At 46.5% G+C, this 27,254-nt stretch overlaps 1 protein-coding gene across 2 annotated transcripts in view; it reads left to right on the forward strand.

The window, feature by feature from the left end:
• Nucleotides 1-7,884: 7,884 nt before the first annotated feature.
• Nucleotides 7,885-27,254, forward strand: part of ROR1 (ROR family WNT receptor 1) — a 134,832-nt gene continuing 115,462 nt past the window's right edge. For both annotated transcript variants that reach the window (XM_085231555.1, XM_085231556.1), the window contains exon 1: nucleotides 7,885-8,247. In XM_085231555.1, the coding sequence (XP_085087681.1) occupies nucleotides 8,139-8,247 (109 nt within the window). In that variant the 5' untranslated portion in view covers nucleotides 7,885-8,138. The remainder of the gene's footprint in view (nucleotides 8,248-27,254) is intronic.

The raw sequence follows: 27,254 nt of genomic DNA on the forward strand, positions 1-27,254 counted from the left end.
GCAGCTATTGTGTGTTCTGCTTTGAACTGACTGTTGTTAATGTCTTATAAAAAGCAGCTGAGCTGCATTTTTCAATTTTCAATACTGGCCTTGAAAGCCCACAGAGGGGCTGACTGCTCTGATGAGTGGGTGTTAAACTTCTTCTGTGGCAGAAAGAAGTACAGAATAAATAATAGGCAACTGATTTTTTCTACCTTGGCCAGGTGAGTCAATGCTGAAGAGCACATAACCCCAGGTTATTCCATAGGAATTGCTTTTCTGATGCAGGGGAAGTGCTGGAGATTCCTCCCACTCTGCACTGATTCCTGCACAGTTGTGCAGTATGATTTTGTAGCTCAGCGTCCCTGGATCTTTTATCCACCTTAACTTCTAGACTTTCTTTCCATCTGTCTTTTTTTCCCTCCTTTGTATCCAACTTTTTCTTTTCTTCTCCTTCAGTTTCCTGACGTTCCATCTTCCCCATGCATAATATTTTTTCCCTTCTAGTTTTTCCCTTCTGGGTTTTTCTCTTTTGTGGTACAGGAGCACAGACTTCAAGATCAGTATCTCCCTTCACCATCTGCCACCTTTCCATTTGTCTGTGTTTTCAGCATCAACTGAAGTTCCCTTTGTATGGCTCCAGCTCGTGTGATTGAGGAGTTGCTGTAGGATCAGGTAAGCTTGCAGACACAGCTGGTTTTATAACATCCTCCATAATGCCCACAAAAGCAGAGCCCAGCAGCAGCTCCCACCAGGAGTTTGGGCCACACAACCCAAGCTGTGTGAGTTTGTCCCACTAAAAGATGTTGTAATACGTATGGATAACTTGAAGCAAAGAATATGTTCCATAGCAACTGCAGTGTTTGTAGTAGCAATAGCATATGGGAATGCCTCAGTGCTGCACTTCAGTGATTGTCTGTACGGACAAGCTGCAAGGAAAACTGAAGTAATGAAGCACTGCCTGGAAAAAATATATGCAAAGCCAAATTTTTACAACTAGTGTAAGCAACTTCTAAATGAAAACCACTGAGAATCAAAGGGAAAGAGCTTGTCAGGCACTGCTAGCCCAAGCAGCGTGGGTTAAACCACGTCTTGTCAGGTTGTATGGCAGCTCCACGCCGTGGCCCTGCACCCTGTGGGTGTGCAGCATCCCAAAGCAGCAGCTCAGCACTCACCCCGCTCAGAACACAGACAGAAACTCTGCGTGGGGACATCCAGGCACTGCTGGGCAATCAGGAATGTTTAGTCCAGAAGGAGAAGCAAGGGGGTTTCTTTGTGCTATGTCCCAGGTCTCGCTCCCTGAGCTCCAGCACTCCTGCCTGCTGCACAGAGCAGTGAGACCAACGCAAACCCCAGAGATCTTCTTAAAAGTTGATCTTGTTGTGGGATTAAATACTACAAAACAGCATTTGAAAACATAAGAAACAAGTTTTCAAGAACCAGCTTTCTTTATTTTGACGCCCTTCATTTTTTTTCCCATTAATAAAATTTGGCATTATTTTAAATCCAGGTCATGAGAGACCTTGGGTGGTCACCAAAGGCAGTGGTGGGATGCTGAAACCGGACAGGAGGTGACTGGCAGTGGTAAGAGACAGAGACAGGATGCTGGGGAGGGAGCACCTTTTGAGAGCATTTTCTCAGCAGTAAGAGTTTTGCAAAGGGTGGGGTTTGTGGTAGAATTATCTGGAAGACATCTCTAATTTTTATACATATAAAGCTCTGTGGATTTTTAGTTTTGTATAACACATAGAAACTAACTACAAATGTAAAGAATGTTTTATTGGACATCTTTTAGCATAAGTAATACTCAAGAAATATAACAAAACACAAAGTATTGAGTTACTTCCCAGAGTCCCAATGTTTTTATTCCACATACAAAGAAACGAATGAGCCCTGAAGCAGTTTGAGAGGTAAAGGTTAAATATTGGGTATGTATTCAGCATTTTAAAACTAAGAAACTGTGGAGCTCTGCAGTCCCTTGTACACAAAGAGCTTGTCAGCACGAGTTGCTGCGAGTGCTGGGAGATCGGGGCTGGCAGCCCAGAGGAGACGAGCAGGAAGGGTTTGAGCTGAAAAGCATAAAGAAGAAAAGAGTTAATCGTGGTCTATAAAACCAACGTTCCTTGTATTTGTTCCTTTGGCATCGCAGTGCCACTCCAAAACAGAGGCCAACTGTTAACAGAGGCAAAGCCAACTTCATCCTTTGCAGGCTGACGAATGGTCATGTAAGTTACCAAATAACCCAAGACCTCAGGATTAAACTTCTCCAATTGTTTTCACATGATGCAACTTTAAATCTCTCTTTTGAACAGTATTAAATTTCCTTTCATTCCCATAAACTTCAGAAAAAGTTGACTGCTCTCACATTTCAGACTGTGACCCAGCTAACTTGCACTTTTCCCCTCTGCTAGTCTGGAGAACTGAATAATGAAATTCAGACAACGGTGACCAAATGTTGCACCATGGAACTTTCCTTTTACAAAACAGATGAATGCTCCTGGGCTCCAAAACACTGCAGGGAACAAAACTTTCAAACCTTATGGAAATAAAATAGTAAGCCTATGCAGTGACTTCATCTCCTTTATCAGATCAGAGACGTTTTTGCTGGAATTGAAATGGATTAGAAAAAACCCTCTAAGTAGAGGAAAAGAATTAAAATATCCCACTGAAGCCATTACTGAAATACTGCTTTATTTCAGAAAACACACCCACGTGAGTGAACTTGAATTTCACAGAGAAGAAAAACTGCCACATCATCATCGTTCACAGAATTCACGTTGCAGATAGAAATGTGCTACGGTCAGTCAGGAAAATAAATATTTCAGTGTTTGTGATCAAAGGAAAAGATAAGCCCGTGTGCTGTGTGTTCTGATCCTGGCAGAGGGCTGTAGAAAATGACCACAGATATGTGGCTGATGTGAGGGCTGGGATTTCTCTCTGGAGATGCAGAGGGCTCTCGGATCTCCTGGAAACCCGAACAAGTTTGTCCATCCAGCACCTCACCAGATGAGGTCCTTTATTTATACAATGAGAAATACCCACTGCGCTGCGGATTTGTTGCTGTGTGAGTGGGATTGCAGTCATTTAAGCCCATTGCAAATGAAGCCACTAGAGTCAAAATAAAAGGAGCCAAAATATATAAATCCAGCAGACAAAGTTTATGGGGGAACTAAACCAAACATTCAACGTGGAGATTTAGTGCAGCCCAACTGTTGTAACTAAACAGGGTACCTGACATCATTTTGTGTCCTACGGGCACGGTCCCCATTTTAGTGGCCTGTTACGCTCATGCTGATATCAATAAAAGTTTTACATGCAAAATGAGTGGAAAATACGAGATGTTAGATAGTACAGTACAAGTCTATAAAGCTGATACCCCTATCACGCTTTTGGCAACCCCAGCCAACTTCCATGCAAATTCCACCAATGGATCTTTACTGATTTTGTCTTAATTGAAAGCCTTAAAGGTGAATTGAAATGTTGTTGGAATAAAAACCTGTTTAAGATGCCAAATCCCTAACAAAATCCCAGTGCAGGCTTACAAGTAAATAAATTGTAAAGGCAAATGTGCAGGCCTTCTTATTAACCTGTCAAACCACGAATTCTGGAGTCTGTTCTTCTCTTGCAAAATTTGTGACATTCTTCTCCCCCTAATGACTGGAGTATTTTACTGCTTTGTGGGCCTGGCAACAAAGATGACATTGTTTAGGAAGGTGGTGAAATCTGCCTTGCTCATGGTGATGACTGGGGGACCACTTCCCCATTAATTTATGTGGAGAATTGGGAGGTACAGACCGGATGCCGTGGCCTTTCCTGGCAGTGCTGCTCACTACATGTTGGGCTGGGGCGGCCCGTGAGGTCGTCTGATGTGGTGTGAAGTCGTGGTTGGAGGCAGCTGAGTGCGAGGGTAGTTCTGTTTTCCAAACTATTGCTTTAATGACCTCCTCCCTGAATTCAATTGTTGAGGACTAGGTCAAGTGATTCCTCTTGCAAAAAGAAACAAACTTTGTAAGAGAAACTGTGGGCCCTTTGACAGTAAGGGCCTTCACCTGACATATTTTGCACAAGTATAACCTGGTCATACCCAAACTAAACTCGATCCATTTCCTTTTTTTGGAGACTCACTTCTCATGGTAATGAGGAAATCGAGATGAAACAATTGCAATGCTTTCCTACTGAAAGATCCCTACAAAGCTCAGCAACTGCAGTGTGAATCACCAGCTGTGGGACTTGGAAGCATCACTGCTGCTCCTGTTGCCTGTCCTGCTCTGCACCTCGTCTGGTTGTTGAATTAATGCTTTGGAAGAGATACTGAATCTGATGAAACGTGGTGTAAACATGCAGTTATGAAAATAATAACAGAAATAATGGATAATAAGCATCCCCATGTTTGCATGTGTTATTAAGTAGTCACTGGTGTTTCTGTCCCATTCTATCACCCTTGTTCTTCCAGAAGGGTAACATTACATGTTTCGGAGCTATGTAATTCAAGAATATAAAGAACAGAGTCCTTCTGCTATATATATAAAATTCCAACATAGTACACATATGAAAGGCAAAGAATTGTGGTCTGTTTCAAGGCTTTTGCCTTTATCTTTTCCATTGCCTGCTGCCAATTTTCAAAGTACTACCAGATCACAGACGGAGCTAGATTATCTGAACAAGAACTCAGCCTCCCGGTCCTCCCTGCTACCACTCCCCAGGGATACAGCCTGCCCTCTGACCCCCAGCAATGCTCTCTCCCACTGCCACCTATGGCTCCCCAGTCCTTTGCTTTCCTCTTCAGGCAAAGACATTTCAGCTTGAGAAGGAAGCAGAGCTGTGCACACTGGCACCAGCACGCCTACCTACTCCTTGGCTTTCTTGGTCCCCAAATGGAGGGAGGCCCCGGAGGGGCTGTGCTTCCCCCCTCCTACAGACACACTGAAATACATCGTTATTTGGACTGCACTCGCTCCAGAAAACTCAGCTGGGAAATGAAGGATGTGCTCATTGAGACAACGTCAGCGCTGCTGTCGGACACAATTCCCACCCTAAAGAATTGTCAGCGTAAGCACAGAGATTTGTTAGTCTCCAGTACTCAATAAGTACCACCAATTGCTGTTTCCTACACCATTTAAAGATCAGTGGTGAGCTCAGATTTAAATGGGGACTTTCCATGGGTGTGTGGATTCTAGGAATCTGTGCAGAGCCTGGCCTTGTCTTCAGCTTCCACTCTGGAAGCCTCGCTGGGCTCTGATTCTAGTTGCATTTCAAGTGGGCAGAGGATGATTGTTATGGCCTCGGTGGTTGAAATGAGAGAGATCTGGAATAGATTAATGGGAGTATGAGAGATGGAAGGGAACACAAGAACTTTCTTATAATGTGACACAATACTTAAGAACACACACTGTCGAGTCTCTCTCTTAGCTTGCTGTACTTCTGACACTTCTCTTAGAATATTTTGCTTATCATCCTCTTGTTAAGTTTATTGTACTTAAAAATCATTCCCAGACAGCCAGCTTCTTAGATATCTTTTCATTAAAAAAAAAAAAAAAGAATAAAAAGGTTTTGTGTGTAATACACTTTCCCTGCAGGAACCGATTCCTCAGTGATGCTGACTACAAGCCTCTCCTTGTTTTAAAACACACAGCCATGCATCAAGCAGCGGGCTCTTCTCCCCAAAGCCACTTCCTGAACCTCTATCTGTGCATCACATCTCTGCAGTATCCTGCAAACCATGTAGGAGAAACTGCCTCTAATTTGTCCACCCACCTCACAGTGTGCAATTACCTCGACTATTTTTGCCATCAGATCCTTACAAATACTCTGCATTATTCTTTTTGGGGTGTTCAGGGCTATGTCCGCTCTGGTTCCTTTGTTTAATGTATTTTTAGTTCTTCCACTGCGGTATGACAGAGTGCAGCATGTTCAAGGAAAAGTAGGGAGAATATTTGTATTGATTTCAAAATGCTGCAGATTAAGAGCAGATGTAGTATGTATTCCCCAAACGTATGTTTTAACTTTCATTTATGTGCTGTGCTGAACAGTCTTCAAGCCAGGAAGTGATTTATATTCGCTAATTGCATGCACTTTGGTAGATTTGTAGCTAAAAATAAGTGGTTTGTTTTTTAATTACAAACGATTTATCCTTTCACGGTGCCTGTATCTAACGTCAAGAAGCAAACCAAAGACTTGGGGAATCTATGCGCAGTCTCCTGATCTGCCATAGACTTCCATGGTATCCCTAGGCACTGGCCATAGGTTATCCCTGGGCTCAGGTGACCCCAGCAGCTGTGGGGACTGGCCCACGAGGCTGAGCTGGAGGAACACTGCTCTCTTTTGTCCCATCAGAGGATGTTTTCCACATGATCGGTGGCTGAGTGGACTTGCTGCGATGAGCATATGGAAAGCAGAGATTTGTTTATTGTGGTCAACTTGCTGTTAGTTAGATCAGCTCAGAAATAACTTGAAACGTCACCCTAGAGGGCCAGGGCAAGTGAGCCCAGGCTGGTGTTGCAGAAATCCTATCCCAGCTGTACAGCCTGACCTTCTCACTGACATTTCCTCTGTAACTACATGGTAAGTGTTGGGGCCCTGAGGGCTCTTGCGGGTCTTGATGGCCCTGACTGGGCTTACCTGGGGCCTGCCCCACACCCCATTGCCTAGGGACTCTTGAGTCCAGCCATGGGCTCTCAGCCCCTATTTGTGCTATTTACAGGAATACTTGTCTGTAACGTAACCTCAGCTATGACTGGTTGTGGGCCCTGCTGGTTTCTGGAAGGAATTCCCTACTTGAACTCAAACCTCTCTAACCACTACAGACCTGTCTGACTGGACCATCATCACTGGACCTGGCCCTCACCTGTGGCACACTTTGTTCCCTGTCCTTTAAGGATTAAGGAGCAAGAATAAGTGCTAAAGTTCTAAAGAACCACCCAGAAAGGTGGGTCGAGGTCCTAAACAGGGAGAAACTTCTCTGCTCTAAGGAGGTAACTGTCAGCTTAGCTCTTGAACCATCTCAGCTCCTGGTTCTTTGTGTCAGAAGCCAATTGAGAGGCCTCCATCTCCTTCCCTAACACACAGCCAGGAGCTTATCTGGGTTTGGTCCTCCTGGGGCTCTGTTAGCGTCTGATGAGAAACACGAGATTCATATGGCAGAAAGCAAACCTGGGGGGAAGAGGGGGATGGCAGGAATTGTGATTCAGCAGGAAACAAGGAGAAAATTCTTTTAATCCTGTCCTTGTTCCCATTCTGCCTATTAACTTCTTGTTAAATAGATTCTGACTTCCAAAATCCTACCCCCAACCTACGAGTCCTGGGTATGCGATCATTCTGAACGGTGAGCAGTTGTCACTGATGGTTCTTTGGCAGTGCCCCTCTGACCACAAGCATGGCACAACGGACACGAAGCGGTGCTTGGGGCGGCAGAGAGGATGGGCCTTGCAGATAATGAGTGTGTCAAACGTTGATTTCACTGTGGGATGAAAAGAGTTCTTCAGGTGCCAGGTGGGCTTCCGAGCTCCTGACTGACAGGAAGAGGAGATGCACAGCGAGTTTTAAGCTCGCTGAGGGGAAAATTAGAAACCTCTCCACCTGTGTGTGAAGGGCAGCTGAGAGATCACTTCCCTGGACTGTGAGCTCATGGTTTCTTCGCCTCATTTCAATGGAAATGATCTTAAAAGTAAAGTGGTGCAGCCAAAGAGCTCAGCAGGGTACACTTTGGGAAACTCTGGCGCACAGGACAGGCAGAGGCAGAAGCAGACACGATCGAAGGGGGGCGATTCCAGGCCTCCCACAAACCCGCTCCCCTCAGAGCCCCGACGGCCGAGCGGGGCAAAATGGCGCCCGGCGGCACGAAGCGAGCGCCTCCCCGGGGCCGCGGGGCGGGAGGCGGCGCGCAGGCCGGCCGGCAGGGGGCGCTGCAGGGCCGGGCCACGCGGGGGCTCCGCCGGGGCTGGGCCGGGCTGCGCGCGGAGCGGAGCGGGCGGAAAGTGACAAGTGAGGGCTGAGGCGGCCGCCCGCGCCGCCTTCCCCGCCCGCCGGCAGAGCGCAGCCCCGAGGGCGCGGCGCGGGACGGACGGAGGAGAGAGGAGAAGAGAGGCGGCCCCGCGGCGCTGCGCGGGCCGGGCCGGGACGCTGCGCGGTGGATGTCGGAGTAACGCGGCGTCGGCTCAGGAATGCGGCAGCCGCCCCGGTCGGGCGGCGGGGACGGGAGGCTCCTGCTGCTCCCGCTGCTGCTGCTGCTGCGTGCGGGGAGCCGGGCCGAGCCGGCGGACGCCACGCCAGGTAAGAGGGCGGCCGCGAGGGGAGCGGGCTGCACTGAGTGCGGACGGGGCGCCGGGGAGCAAAGGCTGCGCTGCGATGTATTGCAACGCCTTGCGATGTATTGCGATGCACTGCGATGCACTGCGCTGACCGAGCGCGGGGCGATGGGCTCCGGGCTGCTCCGAAACTCCGCCGGGCTCTGGGGCGCAGAGCGCGGCACCGCGGGGAGCGTCTATGGAGCGATGCATCGCCGTGCCGTGAACTTCGTCAGCGTGTTTGTTTGAGAGAACGGCCTCGCGGAACGGCCAGCCGCCTTGCTTTGAGGGCGCGTTCCTCGTCCCGCTGCTTTACCGAGGGGGGATTTCAGCCCTATGTGCTGGGCGGAGCGGCCGCGCGGCGCTGGGACGGGGAGAGAACGGGGAGGGGAGGTCGGGCTGAAGTGCGGGGCTGAAGTGCGGGGCTGCTCGGGGCTGGAGGAACTAAGCGGTGCTGGGCCGAGCGTTGGGGCTCGGAGCGCTCCGGCGCAGCTCGGAGGGATGGAAACGTCAAATGCGGCTTTCCGGCGTCTCCGAGGAATGCCGAGCGCGTTTAAGCGAGAGCCGGTGGAAGAGAGAGGGCTGTCTGTGCAGGCGGTGCGGCTCCGGCGGTGCCTATAGCGAGCGGGGGGCTTTTTTCCCCTCTTATCGCTTCAGTGTAAGTTCGGAACGTTTGTGTTGCGCTATGGAGTCTTACGGGCTCCTGGGAGCCTGGAGGGAAAGGAAGCCCCGCAGCCATTCAGTACGAGTTCTGCTGGGAAGGATCTTTCAAAGTAACTTCGCTTTAATGTGCCTATGGAAATTCATGACTACTAATACAGTCATTAGCATACAATTATTTTCCACACTGAAGTATTTCGTAACTGACGTCTTTGGCAAAAAATTACAATATCGACTCATGGGAGGATCAAGGGATTATATTTTTTTGATGGGCACACATCTGTTTGCCCTACACTGTTTTCTGCTCCCTATCTCCCCCCCCCCCCAGCATATTTAAGGTCTTAGGCTTTGTAGAAGAATTGGGGTAATTAATGAAACATCTGAAATGCCAATTAAAACAAACATCAATAGTAGAAAGCATTGTGCAAGTTTCTTTAAGATAATTGTAGAGTCTGGGGGGATGGATGTGTCCTCCCCAGGAAACCTGCCAGCCAGAGCCCTTCAGGCCTTACCCTTCACCCTCACCTTTAAAAACAAAACAAGAAACCAGCTCAATGAATAACAGACATCACTTTTCCTGGCTGTGTCAAATAAGGCCATCTGTGGCAGCAGCCTGCTGTCCTCCAGCCAGCACTCAGTGCTGCAGGAGGTGGATGTGGGTGCTGCTTCCCGGAGCTGTGGGGCTGACTGAGAGCCCTGCGGTGCTTTGCATGGTCCCAACACCTGCGCAGTGCTGCTCCCATCTGGGGATCCCTGCTTGGGTGCCCGCAGCCAGCACACATCTGCAGATGTGCACAGAGTGGCCGTGCTGTGGGCAGGATGCTGAGCAGCCATTGTCACAGCTCAACTGAGGGGATTCTGTGAGAGTGAGCTCAGATTGTCAAATCTCAGACCAAAACTATTCTTCTGTGTTGCTTTCCAAAAGCTCTTCATTTTTTTTTTCCCCTAGTTTTCCTGCTTCCTTTTTTTGTCCGTGACCTTCCCTTGCGGAGAGCACAACAAAACAAAAAGCACATTTTTCTTTGTATGTTGGTGCTGTCTGTAATGCATGTTCTTCCCAAGGGTGCTCGCAGCTCGGCCCGGCAGCATTCTGATTAAAACCACACCATTTCCTTGGATGTAAGGAATGGCAACTCTCTAACTCGGACATGTTTTTATTTTTTGCAGCATCTGAAATGACTGTAGATATTATCTTTCCAGCTTTGTTATTGTTCAGTATGGTGTACCTTTGTGATGACTTGCAGCAGAAGCAGCCTGAGGAGTATTAAAACACTTTAGGAGCGTGCAGTAAAACTTCAGATATCTGGGTGATGCTTTAGGTGATGCAGTGTGCTGTTCACAGAATCACAGAATGGCCCGGGTTGGAAGGGACCTCAAGGATCATGAAGCTCTAATCCCCTCACTGCATGCAGGGCCACCAACCTCCACATTTCACGGCAGCCCAGGCTGCCCAGGGCCCCATCCAACCTGGCCTTGAACGCCTCCAGGAATGGACGGGGCATCCACAGCCTCTCTGGGCAGATGTTCCAGCACCTCTCATAGTAAAGAACTTCCCCCTAATATCCAACCTAAATCTTTCTTCCTTCCTTCAAACCATTTCCCCTTGTCCTGCTATTATCTGCCTTTTCAAAGAGTTGAACTGTTGTCTTCCTAGACTTGCCTATGAAAGGATGAGAGGAGATTGTTTCATCGACCTTGATTGTAGTCTCACGTTTCTTGATGGAAGTTCCTTGCAGTATCAACAGGTGATCTTCGGGTCGTTTGTTTGTTTCTGTAATTAAGGTCTACTGGAGCTGCCGTGCTGATTGTGTGTGCACAGGAACTTGAAGGCTGCAAATTAGATCAGGGTTGGGAAGCATCTGAAAGCTTGAGTGTGGATGTTAAGTACAAATACCTAAATCTAGGCAAAGAATGGAGGGGGAGAAAAGCTTCCCTGAGGTGTGACACTGGATACTGCTTCTTGGAAACACGTGGGGAAATGCAGTGATCTTCTGAGGCTCAGAAAAGTGCCCCGGAGAGGAGAACTCTTTAAGAAGCCCGTAAGTAAATGCAGCTGCTCTCCACATTATGATTGTCTCACAGACTGGAGATGGTGCTCAGCCAAAGGCAGGAGATGTTAACCTTCCCTGGCACTGAGGTCAGACACCAGTAAGAAATAAATGAAATATTAAAGCAGTATTAAAGCGCTTTGCACAAGGGCAGAGCACAGTCCTGAGGAGTCTGAGCAAAGATGCTGGGAGCTTGGTGTGGGTGTTGTGCGTTTATTGCAGCGCTGCTGATGTGTTGTGTTGTACAAGGACAGGCTTTCACCCTGCAGCAAGGCTTTGGTACCACCTTTACAGTAGGATGTAGCCATCCCAGTGTGCACTGGTGCAGTTTCGTAAGGAGATGAGATCTCGAGACAGCAGTTAGTGGAGGCCCTGGTGGAGGCCTGCATTTTATTAAAAGGTTTTTTTTCAAGCCGGTCAGGTCATCTGGGGAAACTGATCCTTCCCAGTCCTTCCTGTGCCCCTGTGCCCCTCTCCTTTGGGGCTGTGAGCTGTGCTGTCCTGCTCCATCCCAGCACTCTGCACATCTGCTTGCTGGGCTGGGAGGGGACAGCGTGGAGAAGCACGGCAGCAGGCCATGGGAAATGAAAGATCAGAGATAAGAGAGGGAAAATGTTCAACAACTTTATAACCTAGTCACACATTCCCTCCAGAGACTGGAAATAGCTGAAGATGTGCTTTTCTTACACTTGGAGCTTGAGATTATCTTTGGAAGAATACGTGCTTCCAGATTCACAGCGTGAGTTCCTCTGGAAAGATAACCCCGGTGCCTTGGTCTGGAGGAGAAGGCACCGTCCTCCCTGGGCTGCTGGGCTGTAAGGGTCAGTGTGCAGGATGGTGTGCTGCCCACGGGATTCTGTTATCTGCATGGCTTTAATCTCAGAGCTCAGGAGGACCTTGGAATTCTCCTAACTTAGGGAGGTGACCACTTCTAAAACCTCATCAGAGGGCATAAGGCACGGGTCAGCTCAGGGGGTTCAGAGGCAGTGTGATAAGGGGAGCTGGTGGGGTGATGCAGCGAGTGAGACGTTCTGCCAGAGCCCTTTTAACATCACATCTGGAGCGTCATCTCATTGGACTGATAGCACTCTGAAGAGAACCTGTCTTTGTGCTTCAGCCTTTTGGCCACATCTAGAGGGGATGCCATTGGTAGGGAGGCTCATAGTTCATTAGCCCAGCTTGTAAGTGCCCAGCATGGAAGAACCTGGGAGCAAGGCTGCCTGCTAATAAGGCCTTATGGTACAGCACCACCTTCCTGTGTTTCTTTAAATGATATAAACTGTGTAAATGCTTCCAGTCATACATGGATCAGTTGATGGCAGGCAGAGGCTGCAGGTTACTATTTTGTTTTGTTTCCTCTAGCCCTAACGCTATGGAGAAGTTATGATATGTGCTGCATTGAAGTGTCTTCAATTCAGGTGACTTTTCCACAGTCTTCCAGAAAGTTTTTGTCTGATTTGTGAACAGAATTGGAGTGCCTGGTGATAGGCAGGTGATGCTCTTCTCAAAGGCTTTGACATGGAAAGCATGGAAGCAATAAGGTACTGATGGGACTGTAAGGATTGTTGGATAACAAGGAAACAGCAGCGTGGTGCAGGGAATTTTGGAGTGCTGTGACAAGGCTGGACTGATGGATGTCCTTGTAAGTTTGAAGTGTGTTTGAGAAGGGCAATGTAACAGAGGTCTCAATGTCCTCCTAGGACTGGTGGATGTGGAAGCACTTGTATATCCTTGTTTAGTAAAAAAGCTGGTACCAACTCGAAGAAAGAATTAACAGCATGCACTGGGTGGGTCTGTTTTGGTAATCTGAAACAGCTTGCAAAAGACTGTTTTTTGCAAATATTAACATGGTATAGAACTACTAATCATTGGAGTCCTTGAGATATTCAGACACCTGGAAAAGAAAAATAAAAAAGAATGAGTCTGGACTCAGTATATCCTAAGAGATCAAGTGGGAGTATTCCTATCTTTCCCACACAACAAATTAAATGGAGCTTCAGTGCTGTCATTGGGTTCTTGCACTGGATGAAGCCTTAAAGTTTTCAGCTCACCTGCATACAATCAGTATGTGCCTGCACACTGCTGCTCTGAGCTGCAAAGCGAGCAGTAAGTCACCTCTTGGACGTGGCTGGCAGAGGAGGAGCTGCGTGCTGATGCTCGTGTTGCATTTCTTACAGCCTCAGCATCCATACATTTGAACACTTGTAGAATAATAACTAGGAGCCAGGAGGTTGGCTTTTTTAATCATCAAATTCAGTTAGAATCATAGAATGGCCTGGGTTGCAAAGGCCCACAGTGCTCATCAGTTCCAACCCCCTGCTGTGTACAGGTCACCAACCAGCAGCCCAGGCTGCCCAGAGCCACATCCAGCCTGGCCTTGAATGCCTGCAGGGATGGGGCATCCACAGCCTCCTTGGGCAACCTGTTCCAGTTCCAGCAGTTCTGTCCTCAGAGATGACTGCTGTTGCATCCTCCAGAAGAGAGGAGAATTTTGGCCAGGAGACACAAAGGTGAGATCAGAGCTGAGATTTGATGCCTTTCTAGTTCAGTCCTTGTTGCAGAGCTTCTGTCCCCACCTTCCTCTTCAAGGTATCCTCTTCACTGTACTGTGAACACTGCTCTTGTCCATGATGCCCTTATAGAATTCCCATCTATCTGAGCACTGAGGAGTCCATACTGTGTTTACAGCAGTTTTTATTGCCTCTCCCAATTTTTGCAGAAGGTCACTTATCACGGTTGAACATCTCTTCCCCAAAATTAACTTGGCCTCAAATAAAAGGAATTATCTTTGTAATTGTTTTGTTTACTCAGCCTTCTTGATGTAGTGTGTAAGTAACGAGCGTTCTGTGCGTTTTATTTTCTATGTTCATTATCCATCCCATATGTTTTGATTTTAGTTAGTTAGCTTTAAATGCGTTCTCTTTCCGGCAAATTGAGCAAAACTTAGCAGTGTGACAGAGACTTTATCAGCAGAACAAATGGAGCATGGAGAGCTCTGCCTGCAGTGTGAAGTTGTTTAATTCCAAGTTGATTCATTGGGGAAATTGATTTATGTCACTAAAAACATTGAGAAGGCCACAGGGTAGCACTTGGTCAGTCTTTGCCTCTGACCGTTGGCTCTTGTGTCTCAAGTCATTTCTCCTTCTACTTTTACAGCCCTTCTCTGAAAGCAGCTCCCAGCTCTGTCATGGTGCTGGTGCTTTCTACACCGTGCTTGCTCTGGAGTTTTGGGGCACGGTCCCCTTGCCCTGCGTTGCATCAATACTTCTGGTTGTGGGATGCCAGCATCGCTGGGGCCATGACTCCGTGTGCAAACTCAGGGCCCCCTGCTTTTAAATTCACTTTTCTTGGCAATTGGTCAGAGCGACCTTTGTAAGTGAGATGCAACCAGCTCACTTATTTGAGCTATTGGTCTGTCGCTGTGTTTTTAATTTACTGTAATTTAATAACTGACACAATGCTGGAATAAATAAATGGGCTGTGAACGTTCTTGTAGACTTTGGGAGTCCAGCTCAGGGCAAGCTTTGGCTTTTAATTAACGCTGTCCATGAGATTTATTGTTTAAAATAGTATCCTTTCAAATAAGTAAATCCAAAGCTGGGTAAGAGATGAATAATTGAAACCTGGTGTGGGACATCAGAAGGCAGCATGGAGCCTTCCCAGCAGGGCTGTGTCCTGTAAGGTAGGGCTCATTCCGCGGCGTTGGGCGCTGCCATTATTTATCCCCTCCCTTTATTTTCTGCGTACAATGTGTTGCTGTGCATTGAAGAGCACGTGTTCTTCGTGCTGTTGGAGAAGGTAGGATGTGACACATGCATAAACCAGACTTCTAGCACAGTGTGGGGCGGTAGGAAGGCCGTCAGAGGCCCGGCTATGAAACGCCAAAGGCTTTTGGCTTCTTTTAGCCCCTACTGTTAGGTAAGGGCTCCAAAGAGAGGCCCAAGAAAGGGAAGAAGCTGCAAAGGCATCCTCTCATTACAGAGGAATCTTAGTCATTAGCAAACGTCTAATTCATCAGGGATCAAAAGAAGACATTCTCCTGATTTTCTTTGGTTATGTGGGGGGAGATGATATCTGAGTGCCATTTTTCCTTGGAGACTCTGTTTGTAGGATGTGATTTATGGTCTCACATTCTGTTCTTGAGAGTTTTTTGTTGTTGTTTCACATAATCTTTAAATCCTGATGAATATTTCTGACCCTTACGACTGGTTGTACAATGAACCCTGACCAGCAGTAGGAAGTTCCCAAAGCTTGAGAGCACTTCATATGCAGAAATGTTGATGTTCCACATGAGCTGCTCTTAAGATCCTCGGTGTCCTGCTTGTCACAGCAGCAAAGCAAACTGTTCCCGATATGAGAACCTCTCTGACAAACCTGCTCAATTTTAGGCTGAATATTCTCAGGGAATGGCAAAGTGGGATGGGTTTGCTTTTGTTTTCTGGTTTTGGTTGTGCTATTCAGGTCTACACAGGTGTGTTAGGTTGGGCACGAAGCTGTCTGTCCTTCCTTCCTGAGCCGGGCTTAATGGGCAGCCAGATTTGGCACTGGTCAGAACTATCTTTCTGATTCCAAAATCTATGATCTGTGGATCTGTGAATGTCACAGTAGTTCTGGGGAAACTCACTGATGTAACTTGAAAATTCATCTCATCAGTAGATGTTACTGGGGGGGGGGAGGGAGGAAAAAGTACTCTCAGAATTGATAATTTTCAGTGGGTTTTCTCAATTAAAAACAAAATGAGCCAGCTGCTACCAGCAAACTTGCTGCTTTTCTTTGCCAGAAAGTTGTTGCATGAGCAATGTAATCTTTTGTGTGAGCACTGCAGGTGCTCCCACAAATGCAGGACCTCTAATTTATGATGGTTTTGGGGAGCTTGAATGTCACACACACTTCTCCCTCATCCCTGTGGCCTGTTCAGCTCTGATTTGAGGCCACCTTGAAGACCTTGAGCTTGGAGCTGTTGAGAACTGGGCCAAAGTTTTGGACGTGCATTATGATTTATCCGGGGAAACCTCTGGAATAACAGTCCCATCCAGCTTTTAACATCCATGAGTAAGTCTAAGAGCAACCCCCGTTTTTTCCCCAAAGATTTAGCCTGCCTGCAAGCACAAACGTCTTAGCTGGCACCATTCTTCCTGTGGTGTCAGTGAATGAGTGGATTCGTTGCCCCAGGCGTCGCAGACACGCATCCAGCAAGGGTCATCCTAGCAAGAACAATGCTGCCATTGCCTTTGATTTGGGGAAATTGCAGCCTGTAGGGTTCTGCACAGTTTTGCACTTGAGATATTTTTTGTCAGCTGTACAGCCATCTCCTGCCCAAACCCTGTAATTGTCAGAGGTTCGGTTACGCTGCTCCCTTTGGCAGCAGTTATCTCAGCAGATTATCAAGGGTAAGTTCACATGGACTAATTGTAATAACTGAAAAGGCCTAGGGGGAAGAATTCTGTCTCTCCTTTGCAAGCGGGGGATTACGTGTGTATACATCCAGTGTAATTTGCTGGGAAGTGTCTGTGTGCCTATCTGTCAGAACTGTAAAGTCATTTGAAATATTACGAAGGATTGTTATGTGGTGATACGGAGGCTCAGCTTTCTCTTGCTTTTGTTGAGCCATCCCATGGAAGCTGGCTTTATCCACTTCTTTCTCTTCACTTGACCTCACGAGTTGGTGTCAGGCTCCTTGAGAAGACACTTATCTTCTGGGAGGATAATTGTGGAAATTATCAGCCTTCATTTCGTCAGGTCTCGAGGCCTGCTCTTATGCTGCCGTTTGTGGCTGTGCTGACACCAGGAAGATGACTTCAGTGCAGAAGGGAGACGCTAGCTCAGCCCTGCCAGCTTTGCTGTGGTAGAGATCCTACGTGCACATAGCAAGGGGGTTGGAACCAGATGATAATTACGGTCCTCTGCAACCCAGGCCATTCTGTGGTTCTATGATACGGTCCTCCAGGACTCAGCAATGAAGTGAGGCAGGTGAAAATAGCCAGCTGCAGCACCAGGGCCAGACAGATTCTTTTGCCTGAGTCCTGTAAAGAATCCACAACTATCTTTCAGGAAATACAGTGGGCAATAGCTTTCAGTCAGCCAAAATTAATGAACTCACAGTCTTCCAGCCGACTTTGACTCAAGTGTTGTTCTCTTCAGGATCTTATAAAATAACCTGAAAAATTGATTTTTCTATTAAAAAATCTTTTTGCTTAAAGCCATGTAAACAACCCCAGGACTGTATTTTTTCTGTAGTGTTCCTGGGATTGAAGCTGTGTCTTTTGAACAGGAACGTATTAAAGCACACAGGGGTCTGAAGCTATTCAGCATGTCAGTTTTATTTAAATAAGAGGTAAAAAAGTGACCCATCTCGCTGTTTGAAAAAGTTTGTCTGTCCTGACTTCGGCCTCTGGAATCACTCTGTACACTTTTCTTGGGACTTCTGAGGGAAACAGAGAGCAGGTCTCAATGTGAAAGTGATGTTGTGCAGTGCAGGTCCATCCTGTGTGCGTGGTGATGTTATCACCCTAAAGATGTTTCTTTAAACCATTAGCATGAACTCGGTGTGGTTAATGATGATCTGCTGCCAGGCACAGAAGGCAAACTAAAAGATCACCTTGACATATTATCTTCATTTTCAATATTCAATCCATTCTAGTCATTCTTTTTCATAGCAGATAATGCTGCTGCTTTTTTCCAGGCATGTTTCACGTTGCAGTGATCAGCACAGCCCTGCTGTGGAAAGTGATTTTGGGATGGAAAACCTGGTCCTGAGAGCAGGCAAGTGCAGTTGTTCTCATTGACTTCACTGGGACTTAAAGGACACGTGGTGCTTTGAAGAAATGGAAGTTCAGAGTATTTCAGCTCCTGCGCTCAGATGGGCCGTGATGGCCATGTGCTGCTTCTTCTGCAGGGCTGTGCAGCAGAGGAAATGGTTTGAAGTTGAGGGATGGAAGATTTAGGTTGGATGTCAGGGGGAAGTTCTTTACTGTGAGAGTGGTGAGGTGCTGGAACAGCTGCCCTGAGAGGCTGTGGATGCCCCGTCCATCCCTGGAGGTGTTCAAGGCCAGGTTGGATGGGGCCCTGGGCAGCCTGGGCTGGTACCAAACGGTGAGGTTGGTGGCCCTGCATGTGGTAAGGGGGTTGGAGATTCATCATCCTTGAGGTCCCTTCCAACCTGGGCCATTCTGTGAAAGGAAATGTGCCTGGCACACAATGAGAGCTGCGTCCTGCCTGTGCCCCTTTTCCCAAAGATGTGAGGTGTCTGCTGCATGTGTGAAATGTGAATCCTTAGAATTCTGTCTTTAGGCAGAATATAGTGTTGCGTTTGCTTCCTGCCCAAATGCCATGGGAGCAGGCAGGTTTTGATCCGCACTGCGAGGTGTAGCTGTCTCAGCTTTCAGGGATGAAAGACGACTGTCGTGTAAGGGCCATATGAGAGAACGGGGTCTATTCTTGCATTGCTCTTTGGGGGGAGGGAGAAAGCAAACGCTTTGCATACAGGAAAGTGTCTGCTTGGGGGGTATTTGATTTCACTAAACAAAATATTATCCAGCCTCCTTTGCATGACTTTCATACCATAATGGGGTTAAAATGAACAGCCAGATGCAAATGGTTTCTTTTCTTCTTCCATACGCGTTCTCATGCCCTCTACCAACCCTAACTTGTTTTTTCTTTTTGAAAAGAAATAGATGTTATGAAATGGAAAAGGCATCTCATTCTGCCCGATAGCAAATAGCACAGAGCTCAGCTGAGCCCTGATGATTAGATACTCTTTATTCCCACTAGAGATGCTTCACAGGCTGGATGCGTGGCTCGAAACAAGCATTTTTGTTTTTAAATTTTAAATTACTCTATGCCAAGAAGGCATTTGTAATATTTGATGAAAGCTGATGCTAACTGGAACAGTTCTTGAAGCCTGTATTTAGTAATTGCATGTGCAATTCAAGGAGAGCAGTAGGAGCTCTCTGAGCATGAACTTATTTTTCACCTTTCGGAGGCATATAAATGAATAAAGAAGGAAATGTTTAATGTGGTTTATTTAAATTAAAACTCCTGATTGGAAAACAGGTCCTGCTTTCTCACCTCCCCTGTGGCTTCTTTGGTCTTTATTGGTTTTTGCATCGCTTCAGAACTCTGACATAGGGGTGATTTTTGTGTATATAGAAGAAGGCCTTTTATAATCATCCGGGTTTTTCTGTTTCACCCAAATCTATCAAACTTTTGTTCAGAGAAGTGGAGGGGAAAACAGCTTGAAGTGACTTTTTCCTGTTGCACCAGCTGTGATCCGTGCTTGAATTCTGCAGAACTTACCAGTTTGAGCCAAACCAGGAAACATTTTGGATGTTTTGTGAGGTTCATCTTTGATGTTCTGGGATTTGGGGCTTCTGTGGTGTATTTTGGATACGAGCCCAGGTGAAAATGCCCTGGAAGAGGGGTGTAGCTGGCAGGTGAGGCTGTGGCAGCCCCTTTCTATCCTGGACCTTTTCACTCGGGTTCTTCTATGGGGAGCACCGTGCTCTTTGGGGCAGTACTGCAGAGCTGCTCTGATGAATCGTTTCTGCTGGCAATTCAAAGCCTTGGGGTTTTGTTTGGGTTTTAGTGTATTCTTGTGTCAGCCAACATCTGCTTGGATGTTTTCTATTAACGTCCCTTTAATTTGGGGATATGCTTTGCTTAATTGAAACTTTGAAGCTACAGAAAGATATTTTGAGCAAACCTGTTCTTCCTTATGCTAATGTAAATGCAGAATAAATACACACTGTGACCAATGCTGGTAATAAGTTGTCTTTGTTGAAGAGTCCATGATTTGAAAGTTTTCACTTCCCTTGGTTCACAAGCCTCCCAATCTCTTCACTATCTAAGGGTATTGCAGGGCTTGTGCTGCTTAACACAGAATAGCTGGAAGGCAGAGTGCACCTACAAAGCATGGATGAGAAGCAGTTGTTACTCATAACTGAACCACGAAACACTTTGCATTCATTTTTTTTTTACCCCAAAAAGCATTTAAATGTTTTTGTTTTTTTTTTTTGTACATGTGCCAAAAGCATGGGGCAGCTGTAGTCCTAAATGAGCATCCTGGTCTGGTGCTAGAAACGTGGTATGGTTCAGTTCTTATGTGCACATGATGAACAGCAGAGAAACACAGCCTAGCATGAAGTTATGCAGCAGCGGCAGCTCTTCAGTTGGTTTGTGTTTATAAGCAGATGCTTATTCTTTAATCTAGGGAATGGTTGGTATATTACCCACAGTGTGACTGATTTACCAAGAGATGCAGTCAATTTGTTTCCAGGCAGAGACGTGTCTGGGCTAACACAGTGCAGGCACGCCAATGACAGTGCAGGTTTTGGTGTTTTGGTGCTTTTTTCCTTTACTTTCCAGGCTTTTTTAGAGACTGGGCTTATTAAAAATAAAAATAAGAAATCCATCTGTAGCAGTTTATGTTTTGAGGGCAGAATGTAGCGGGGGGCAGCAGAATGACAGATGTGCACGTGCCCAAACCCTCTGAATGGCATTAGCAAGTGAGAGAGGTGCAGCTTAATGTTGGCATGTCAGCTAAAACGATTGACCTGTTTTTCTTTCGGAAACTTTGTTTATAGTAGAAGCTTTGTATCTCAAATAAAATTATCTTTATGCGAATAGGAACTATGCTTGTAATGATTTAGTTTAGAAAAGTAATGTCAACACCCCAAAGGATTCCTGGCTTTGGGTTTCCTGGTGTCCGATGGGAACCTTTCCTTGGGGCTGGCTAATGTCTCATTTCGACTTCTGTTGCAGCACAGAAAGAGCCTTGACAGCCTCCAAACCAAGAATATCTTACCTACGTTTCAATGTATGAGTAAGAGCACAGAGATTATCTTTTTGTGATGTCGTTAGCTCTCTGACATACTGTAGCCAAATGAATGCGGGTCCTTCAGCATTTTGGAGAACAGCAATGTATCCCTTTAAAACAAATGTGTGCTGTTGCAGGGATGCGCAGTAACGTTGCTTGCTGAGCCAGAGTTGTGCTCTTTTAATTAAGAAGCTCTGTTAGCACAGCACACGATATTTCTTCCTCCTCATGCTGTTTCTTTCCTCTTTCCTAAACTCTTTTCTCCTCTGTGTTTTTTCACGGCCCTTAGGAGCCCCTCATTTTCAAAGTCATCCCCTGCTGACTGTTTTGAGGTCTGCCTCAGCAGTTCCTTCGGCTCTGATTGAAAAGAAGCCCTTTTATTGGTTACTTAAATAATTCCATTGCTGTGTGATGAGTTTCTCTGCAGCAGTGGAGGAGCAGCAGGGGCTGAGGCTGCCGGTGCCTCTCTGTCCATCCGTAGTGATGCTGCAGCATCCAGCCCACGTGGCTTTTGGGCATCCCTGCTTTGTCACCCAGTGCTGGGGATGCTGTGGGCGACTGCAGCAGGGGGTGCCTGCAGGAGGAGCTGGTGGAGGAGCTGCACTGTGCAGCACGTTGCTGGGAATGCTGGGCTGCTGACGGAAGAGCTGTTCCATGCATTGTGGCTGCAGATGTTCCTGGGCGACTCTTATGGCAGGATCTGGTGTTTTGTCTGCTAAAGCAAGAAGTGAGAGCTCTTCCTGCTTATCTCCTTACGGAGGCAGTGGCTGTGGTGATGAAAAATGTCTCAAGCTGTTCCAGCTCTGCAGGCCTGGTTTGATTTTCCCTCTGTTCCGCAGCGTATGCACACTGCCTGTGTTTGCCCTTTTTCTTCTGTTGACAGTGAGTATCTTTTTTTCACTCTTGTCCTGAGGCTTTGAAAACAGTAACTTGCTTTTCGATGTGATATCTGCTGGTTCCTCGATTACGGCTGTATGCAAAGAGCTGGGGACATCTGTGTTTGTTCAGGAAACAACGGGAGATGCAGCGGATGGAGAAGAGATGAGTTTGGTGAGGCACCAGGAGCTGGCGAGATGCACTGAAGAAAGTGTTAAATAACAATCTCTGCTTAAGGCCTCAATCCAGCAAAGCACTTAAACATATATCGTAACTGTAAACAGTGGAGACATCCAGTTGATTTAAATGGAACTACTTTTGTGTTTAAAGCGAGATATTCACTTGAGTGCCTTTCTGGATCAGGGCCTAAGTGAGTGAGAGTTGGAATTGTTTTTAATTGTGAGGATGAGACCTGCAAGTGAGACCTGACCTGTGCAGGGGTGTCGTGGGGCTCAGGGAGCCTTCCCCAGAACCTATCTCTGCTTCTGCCTTTCTGCTGTCTGCAGTTGTGCTGCTGCTTCCCCACCTGCATTCAGGCCACGGGACTCGCGCAGGATATGCCTCTGAAAGGTGCAAGGAGTTCACAAGGGAAAAAAAATCTCTACCTGCAACATTGGGCTATTTACAGGGAGTGCCACGGATGGGGTTTTCGTCAGCAGGTAGGTAAGCTGTGCTGAGCTGGTGCTGGTGGTATCAAACAGAGGGGAAAGTCCCAGTAACAGGGTGGCAGGAGCGAAGGTGAGACTCAGATTTGCTAAAGAATAATACTTATTAGTATTGTTTCTATTGTGGGTAGCACCTGCAGGGCTTACACGAGGGGTATGCCACAGTGTGCAAATGCCTGGTAAAGCTCAGCTTCCTTTCTCTGGTAGTTTTATGGTCTGAATCTCAGTGGAGGCAATGTCAGTGGCAATGTCTTTCATTGCAGCAGGAGTTTGCCTTAACCATGAAATGAAGTGTGAGAAGGAAGAGCGGCCCAGGGGAAAGGTTTGGCCAACAGTCACATTAACAGGTTAATAAAGTGAGGACTGCCAAGCATCCAGCAGCGCTCTGGAGCTGCCCACCACACTTCTCCAGAGGTAAATGACAGCATATAGCAAGCTCTGAATGTAGCAGTTCTTCTGTTAATCTCCAGCTGTGGGCTGTGTGTCTGTTTGTAGCCATACTCCATAAAGACCCATCCAAGTGTTCCTAGCTATGCCCCAGGACAGGAAATACACCTGACAAGGCTATAATTTGTAGCACGGCGTGTAACACCTTTTCATAAGGCTTTGTTTCATATTCGTTTGGCTCAATCTTCCTACAAATTTTCCTAGCACACAAACTCTGTCATTGTTTTGGAAAATGCAGGTCTGACCACCGTAAATGGGTTTGTATTTCCAACAGAGCAGTTATTTAATTTCCTGTTGGAAGTCGGCAGAAGTTGGCACTGTGCTCTCGGTGGCAGGGTGCCAGAGGAGTTAACATCTCTAGTCTGTCCGAGATTGCAGTTGGGTTCAACCAAACTTTATATATTCAAACCAATATATAATATAAATAAATATATATTTTTGATTAAACTTCTTAAAGTAGCTGGGGGTTGAAGAGTGGCGGGGGGGAGGTAGGGTTCTTTCCAGCATGAGAGCAGCTTTTGTTCGTCCTTCTGCTTGTGCAGTCCTGATTTTCTTGCAGACTTGATCTCACTTCATAGTTCTCCAGCAAGGCACCACAGAAGGGTGACTGAGGTGTGATGCTGAAGCTGGCTCTTGCAGTACAAGCACACGTTCCCTGATGCAGTGACCTCCTTGGGACCCACGGTGCTGGGGGCTGGGTGCCAAGCTTTTTGTGATGGAGCAGTGATGATGCTGAAGTTCTCACGTCCCCTGGGGGCCTTCTCAGAGGATCCGTTCAGCATCCACATGGCTGAGCTGTTGGAAAATGTCCTTAGAGATGAGTGCTTAGAAATTATTTGGGAGGCAAACTCTTATAAACAAAAGAGAGAGCATTCCTCAGCATTTGCTTTAAATACACAGACTGAACTCTGCAAGAATGAGTTGGACTTGCTCTGTGTAAAAGCACAAGATACTTTGGGTGCCTGATGCTGTATATTTCCTCTGCACAGCAGAGTTATGGCTCATGTGGACCTCCTGGAGCACCACTTTGGTGCCTGGAAGCCTTCAAAGCAAGGCTGCTGTCTGCACAGCGTGCCCACGGCTGTGGTTTGCTATGAGCACAAGTTGCTGGGAGTAGGAAGCTGTGGGATTGCCATGCAGGGATCAGGCTTGCTGTCCTTTTAGTCTTGAGTAACTCTGGCTGGAGGTGATACTTCACTGCAGTCTGTTGGGATTCACCCTGCTGGGACCTGGAGCAGCTGCTGGTGCTCGGTGGGTTGGCCATCATCATAGAGAAACAAGCACAATTTCTATATTGTAGTTAATATCTGTGCTCACTTTCTCTGGCTTATCTGATGCTGTAGGACGTAAAGCTGCATGATGGAAAGCAGAAGAGAGATAAAAAGCATATTTTGAACAGGTGTCATGCTTTGATATTGTTTCTCGAAATACGTTCTTGACTGATGATAACGTTTAGTGTAGAGCATTGATACCAACTGAATCAGAACTGGGAGTAACTGAATAACTTCAGTGTGTCAAAAGAGCTGGATCTTCTTTTTCATTGAGTTCTCAAAGAAAGGAAAATGGACATAAAAAGTGAAATTTATAAAGTGTGTTAAAAATGATATGCCTGAACTTATGTACTGCAATAATGTACCTCTGCCACTTTTTGATCACTCATTTAATAAGATCTGGAGGTCTTTTTTCTTTGCTTCAGCATACAGATGATGGCACTTCTCTGTATTTACATCCAGGAAGGCAAATTAAAGTGTGTTCTTTCCACGTGCTCATGGAGCTCACAGTAATAAGTGTACAGGGACAGGAGACCCTCTGGTCCTTCACGGTCCCTTTTGGGTGTTAAATTTCATATAGAAAATATGGTTCTTATTGCAGCTTGGCAAGCTGCAGAAAGAAGCAAATCTTTCCAATGTTCCATCTAAAAGAAATACAACGCTCCCAATTTTTGTTTCTCTGCTGCCTCTCGGTAAGCTTATCCAGAAGTTTTCAATTGTTAGAGTAGGTTTGATCCAGAGATCTCAGATGTGTTTATAAACATTTTTTTAATTTTTTCGCTGCATAACACTGTGAGTTAGATATGTGTGTTCTCCATTTAGATGCATGTAGAGGAATGTGGGTTTAATAGCTTTTCTGAGATCCTGAGAGAGAGAGCCCAGAGCAGGGAATGAGAGCCAGGGATGTTCTCTTCCAGATGCCTCTATTTTAACAAAATTCTGAGATCAAAGCTCTGTATTTTTGCAGTAGTTTGGGGCCTTGGCTGTGTGTGTGTCTTTTCCACCTGGTACATATGTGCATACTGTGATTTAGTGGACTCGCTGAATTCATAAGATCCAGTGGAAGAAACTCTGAAAGGTATATAGGGAAATCTGTGGCTCTTCACAGAGGCTGTATTTCTGATGTTTTCTTATTATGCAGGAACAATGAGAGGTGCAAATGAAAGAGATAGGGGCCTCAGGGAAACAAGGGAAGCATTGGGAAACTGGAACTGAGTTTATCAAAGATGAGTACAAAGTCTTGTGACAAACATAAAGCAACAAAATGAGCAAAGCTGTGACACAGAACGGGACTCGGGCTCTAACTGGGGATGAGAGTAGCAGAAAAAGAGCCGAAGGGAATGTGCTGGCCTGGGGTTTGATGCAGAGGAACAGTTCTCAGTAAGTGAAACTGAAGGGCGACATACCTAATGTCTTTTTTTTTTTTTTCCCCTACTGCTCTTTGCTCCGCTCTGACAAAGCATAGGCAATGAATGCAGAGTTGTAAGGACTACAGTCTCGGGCTGGAATAAGCAATCAAGAGAATGTGTGGGTAAATGGGATGTTTTCTGATTGCTCATGTCAGCTCTGTAACAAACCTCTGGGCTGTTCAGTCCCAGTCAATCTCAGGAGTGATAACTGCTGTCTTTGCTCACTGATGGAAGGGCCTGGAAAACTGGAAAAACATAAAGCCTGTTAGCGAGGGGTGCTGAGGAATTGCACATCAATCTACTTAACAACAGATAAATTATTTGCAGGCGGCTGGGAGATAACAAGGAGATAAATAGCAAAGCTAAAATGGTTTTGTCAAGCACAAGTCCTGTCACACCAAACTCATTTCCTCTTGCAGCAGTGAACTGAGCCTTGTAGAGAACAGCAGATGACATATCTTGAGGTCGTGTAAGCTTCCACTGTCACATCTCATGTGTTGCTCTTAGGAGCCCTCCACCAACACCTGGCCTTGGTGAAACCATTCAGAGAGAGGGCAGGCTTGGAGCCATGGTGTGCCATGGGGAGCTCCTGGGGTCTGCAGGGAAACAGAGCTTCCAGAGAGGGGTAATCTTAGATTTGAAATGTGATTAGGCTGCAGCTCTTCTGAAACGATCAGGGAATTTTCATGGAATGGAAATGGAGCGGAGTCGACAGTGCTACACTGTGAGAGAAGGCAAATGTTGTGCTTGGCTGTGTTGGTGCAGCAGGACCAGCGGTATAAGAAGTTGTCTGTCCTGCTGCTTGGCTTGGGTGAGACCACAGCCAGAGCACTGCTGGGCCTGGCAGCGGGAGGCACATCTTAGGAAATGTATGGGTCAGCTGCAGAAAGTCCAAAGAGGGCAACAGGGATTGCTGAGGAGCGAGGAAGGCATCACTCACGAGAACAGACTGATTGAGCTGGGCTGCATCAGCATATAAAAGTAAAATAAATAAGCAGATATGAGGAGCCTTTGGTAAATAAGCTGTTAGAGGCAGGAGAAGGAGGACGGCTTCTTCCCAATGGCAGTGTTTGCTAGGACAAGTGATATAGGGAATATTTTGCAGCAGAAGAGATTTAATTTAGATATGGGAAAAAGCTTAACAGGGTAAAGAAAATAAAGCCCTTCACAGTCCTGGGAGGTTGTCAAATCTGTGTTGCTTGAGGTCTTAATCAAGAGATGAGATTTGCATCTATTAGGAATGGGTTTGGGGAGTGAGGTGGCAAGAGGAGTCTGCCTCTGGTTGATTTAATGATTCAAAAGAGATCCTAGAGAAGCAAGCTTCGGCGAATAATCTGTGGACAACTCCCTGTCCTATTTCTTCCAGCGTTTTTACAAATAGACACATTAATTAAAGCACTAATAGCATTGCGCCTTAATTATTTCTCACCTAAGACTTGGTGGAGAGCGAGGTGCTTTCTTCTATGAGAGCCCGCACACAACAGAGCCTGTTCAGACCCGAGCTGTAATGCACGGTCCCGAAACCCTCATCTTCCATTGCTCCTGGGACTTCTTAGCCAAGGAGGGATGCTGCTGCCCTGCACATCTTTCTTCTGCGTGCTGGGGGAGGCCGGCAGTGCTGTGGGTGGTATTCACCTGCAGTGTTTCTCTGAAAGCCTATTAGTCTTTCCTCGTAACAAAGTACGTTTGTAGTTCTGTCCAAGGAGATGACAAATACATCTACTTTATTAATCACATGAGTCACTTGAGAACAGCAAAACATCAAACATTTTGAAAGGATTGAGTATGTCAGAATCTCTAATG

This window comes from Meleagris gallopavo, chromosome 10, assembly GCF_905368555.1.
Source record: "Meleagris gallopavo chromosome 10, MGAL_WU_HG_1.1, whole genome shotgun sequence".
Classification (NCBI taxonomy): Eukaryota; Metazoa; Chordata; class Aves; order Galliformes; family Phasianidae; genus Meleagris; species Meleagris gallopavo.